The 3,831-nt window shown below is 42.3% G+C and overlaps 2 protein-coding genes across 19 annotated transcripts in view; one reads left to right on the top strand and one right to left on the bottom strand.

Annotated features, from left to right (window-relative positions):
• The window catches only part of nme3 (NME/NM23 nucleoside diphosphate kinase 3), a 6,049-nt gene extending 3,179 nt beyond the window's left edge, over positions 1–2,870 (top strand). The window contains exons 5-6 of one of the 2 annotated variants that reach the window (XM_014006869.1): positions 668–807; positions 2,781–2,870. In XM_014006869.1, coding sequence (XP_013862323.1) covers positions 668–782 — 115 coding nt within the window. In that variant the 3' untranslated portion in view covers positions 783–807; positions 2,781–2,870. Of the gene's footprint in view, positions 1–667; positions 1,434–2,780 lie in introns of those variants that run through there. The other variant, XM_014006868.1, reaches the window with a different exon arrangement.
• Positions 1,491–3,831, bottom strand: part of mapk8ip3 (mitogen-activated protein kinase 8 interacting protein 3) — a 40,570-nt gene continuing 38,229 nt past the window's right edge. For 15 of the 17 annotated variants that reach the window (XM_014006849.1, XM_014006858.1, XM_014006855.1 and 12 more), the window contains 4 exons: positions 3,317–3,355; positions 2,828–2,992; positions 2,562–2,708; positions 1,491–2,322 (listed from right to left, as the gene is read on the bottom strand). In XM_014006849.1, coding sequence (XP_013862303.1) covers positions 2,195–2,322; positions 2,562–2,708; positions 2,828–2,992; positions 3,317–3,355 — 479 coding nt within the window. In that variant the 3' untranslated portion in view covers positions 1,491–2,194. The remainder of the gene's footprint in view (positions 2,323–2,561; positions 2,709–2,827; positions 2,993–3,316; positions 3,356–3,831) is intronic. The other 2 variants (XM_014006856.1, XM_014006866.1) reach the window with 1 other exon arrangement.

Genomic DNA, 3,831 nt, shown 5'->3' with positions numbered 1-3,831 from the left:
CACACACACACACACACACACACACACACACACACACACACACACACACACACACACACCCCCGCACCCAAATGGGCGGGACAGAAGCGGAAGGTGGTTCGTAAAGAGACAGAGGCCAATTTCAAGGCGTTTAGAAGAGGAAGTGATGAGAAGACAAGTTTATTTTCTATTTAAACATAAAAACAGCATTTTAATAACAACTAAAGGTGACATAGATACTTTATTATGGTATAGTATTTAAATATATGCCTGAGAAACACATAATATTGGCCCTTTAAAGATTTTATATGTACTTACCGGTAACTTGAAACTACGTATTTTGCRTTGCTGTTTGATTTCTGACAAAACTTAGGGTAAATTTGTTCTTTTATTTATGAATCAGTCTTTTGCAGACTTGTGTGATTTCTTGTTTGATTTAGCTAATAAAAGCACCAAAAAGTCATGTATTAAAAATATACTGAGCATCAAAAAATTAAATGAAACAAGGAGTTTATAGCAGAACAACTAACTCAGGAGAACAACTTTGTAGTTTGTTTTTGTCAGGGCGTGATTGACTGAACTGCAATAAAACATGAAGCACTTTACTGGCACTGATTGATCTGTTTTGGTTTAGGGGGAAAACAAACAAACAAACAGACAAACATAACGTTCTCTGCTCTGCTTTCAGGAACGTGATCCACGGCAGCGACTCGGTGGCGAGCGCTCAGAAGGAAATCTCTCTGTGGTTCCGTCAGAACGAGCTCCAACTCTGGGAGAGCAGCAGCAGGAACTGGATCTACTGACAGTTATAAACCAGAGGTCTTTAATGTGAGTTAAAAAAAAAAAGATCACATCTTGCCTCAGACCAAGGAGTTTTGTTTTATTTGTTTTAACAGTTTGTCGCTCCACATGCCTTTGCTGCATTTCTGTTTACATTTTTCTCTAAAAGAGGATTACCTCAACAAAGATGCACTAAGTGAGCAATATCTTAGTTAAACACCCTGCTTTTCTGATTTCTTTATCATTTTGTTGAGTCTAGACAAGCAGCTTTTTGTGGATTTCAAGCATTAAAATATGGATTTATGATACTCACCCTGAGATTTCAGGTAATTGGTTCCAATTTACTCCACAGTTAATGTTAATTAAAGGGTGCATGTCTGTATTCAGATTAAAACATTACGTTCTGYAAAACAACTCAGTTTCCACTGCGGCTATTATCGTTTTAAGCTTTACAACACATAACTCTTATAACACCATGAATTGTCTTTTTTTTGGCTCTTAGGAATAAAAGCCTCTGATTGTGTTTTTGCTTTTTCTTATCAACCTTAAACTGAAAGTCTAAGACTATAATTCAAGGCTAACTTGTCTTTCACTAAGAAAAATGTAACACTTCTATAAGTGACTATGATGTTTTGAAATTGTAAAATAAAACAACAAACCTAAGCTTTTAAAAAGCATTTCACGCTGTATTTGTTGGTGATGTTAAACAAATGACCACMCAGGAATTGCTCTCAGCTCACAAATATGTTTAATATTTAATCCACAGATAGAGATCAATGCACAGATTTCCATACTGAAYCGAGAGGAATCTCTGTACATAAAGTAACAACATGCCATCGTTCACCTGCGTCTGCTCAACAGCTGTTCAGGGAGGGATTATTTTACTAAATGAAGTTTGGAAAACACTGAGCTCAGCCCCCTTTGAGTGGATATGGATGAGCTCTGACCCTTGAATGCTGTAAATGCACCTCGTGTTTGTAAAAACATGCCGATGCAACACGTTCTGAGCGGAGACTCCTAAACAAGGGAGAGGTGGCGGGAAAGATCGTGAGACTTAACAGATTTTTGGAGTTGCTGTACTTGCTGATCTTTCAGCTTTTTACATTTGGTGTACGACGGAGTGTGCTTACGAGGCGAGTATAAGATAAATGCAGGCGAGGGAGGTAGTTATAATGAGGCTGGGTTACATGATAGTTACAGTTTCCTGCGCGGGGCAAGACACAGGAAGGCAGGCAGATAAACACAGGAGGTCATTTACAGACGGTAAGAGGCGACGGGACAGAAGGTATAATAGTTACAAGGAACGGTGCAAGGCTCGAAGGGTTTCACAGCCAAAGAGATACTTTTATACAACCCGAAATTATTACAAGGTTTGGGATGGCTGGAAGCGTCGATAAAAATGAGATTTCTTGAAAGCGATGTCAGTTTCGGGTCGTCACTCGGGTACGTACGACACCTGCCAGACGATGATGTGGCTTCGCTCGGCTTTGCTCAAAGCAGGTTTCATCTGCGAAGCCTCACCCGTGCTTTCTCCTTCCTCCGTCTCATCGTCTTCTCCGTCACCTGTGRACAAACGGTGAGCCCAAAAGCTGTAATCCCACAAGGTTGGCTGCTATTTTTAAATAAAAGAGTGGATTTGTAGTGGTGTCAGTCTCTTCCCTTTTCTTTCATTGGAAACCACGTCATGCATGTTTTCACTTCTGGATTTCTAAAAGCTCTTTATAGTTATATTGGYTGTGAAGGTGTTCTTGTTAAGAAGCACGTGGCGTTTGAGTGTTACCTATAAAAACAGCACGGCGTACCTATACGGAAGTCGATGTATCCCTCTCCTCCACTCAGCACCAACACGTTGTGAACACTCTGCGCCTCCGTCTCTGTCGGGGCCGTGGAGCTCTGTCCTTCTGACGGGCTGTCCAGAACGCTGCCATTCAGGGTGGCCAGAACATTACCTGTCACAAAAAAAACAAAAACAAATAAAACTACACATTTAAACGATCCGCACTGTTTCCTGTACCGGACAGATTCCAGCTCAGGAGCTCTGAGGCGGGCAGTCAGGATTCCCACTGACCCGGCACAGAGACGAAGAACTTGACGGCGTCGCGGTGTCCGTGGAAGCACAACTGGGCCTGCGCCATGGAGCAGTAAGGGATGAAGCTGCCGCCGCTCTTCTCAGAGCCGTCGTCGCCGTACACGTGGATCACACCCCCGGAGGACGTAGGGGACACCTTATTGGCTGATCGGAGCAGAAATCAAACGGGAAAAAAAAAAGATCACAAGCACACCAAAGTAAAAGTCCAATGAACTTCTCACATGCAGTGGATTTGTTGCACATTTATATTTTACAGGCATGCGAAGCATCTAACAGTGAAAAATCCTCTCTGACAAAAAAAACCATAAACMCCTAAATCACACTGACTACTTTCTGTAATCCTTGGCGAATAATCCCAGTCAGACGAAGCGAGAGCTGAACGTCTGACAGAAACACACAGTCTGCAGGTTTGACTAGCTGAGAACGGTCTGATCACAAACACAGGAGGACGGGAGCGCTCCCACTTACCCCTCAAACCCAGGAGCTGTCCCCGGTGAAGGACCACCGCTTTGGGAGGAGGAGGAGGAGGAGCAGGAGGAAGAGCAGGAGAAAAGAGGACAGTGACAGTAATAATTATGACCAAGACTGTGAACGAGWGCTGAGGGAGGAAAAAGGAAGGTGGGAAAAGTCTCAGGGAGAAGACAGGGTTGGTTTGTTTGGAATAACCAAAAATAAAATCCATTATTTATTTTGCCATTTGATAGAAACTGTAAGACCCAGTTCAGAAATGTATTGTTGAAACATTTAAATTTTTTATTTTTACAAGAGTTGTTTTATGACGTGCAACTTAACCACCAGGGGTCAGATTTATAAAGCTTGCGTACGCACAAAACAAGCCCAGACACTTGGATTACTCTAAATGTCTGTAAACCTGCAAAATGAGGTAAAATCTGTGTCAATTACAGACATTCTGTTCATGTGAGCAGCTGTCAGTCAGCACCTGTCAACCTCCAGACACACAACGGAGAGCATCTGAGCCAATC

Source organism: Austrofundulus limnaeus, unplaced genomic scaffold (assembly GCF_001266775.1).
Source record: "Austrofundulus limnaeus strain Quisiro unplaced genomic scaffold, Austrofundulus_limnaeus-1.0 Scaffold38, whole genome shotgun sequence".
NCBI lineage: Eukaryota > Metazoa > Chordata > Actinopteri > Cyprinodontiformes > Rivulidae > Austrofundulus > Austrofundulus limnaeus.
Note: the sequence above shows the minus strand (reverse complement) of the source record. Positions and strands in the feature narration are given on the sequence as shown.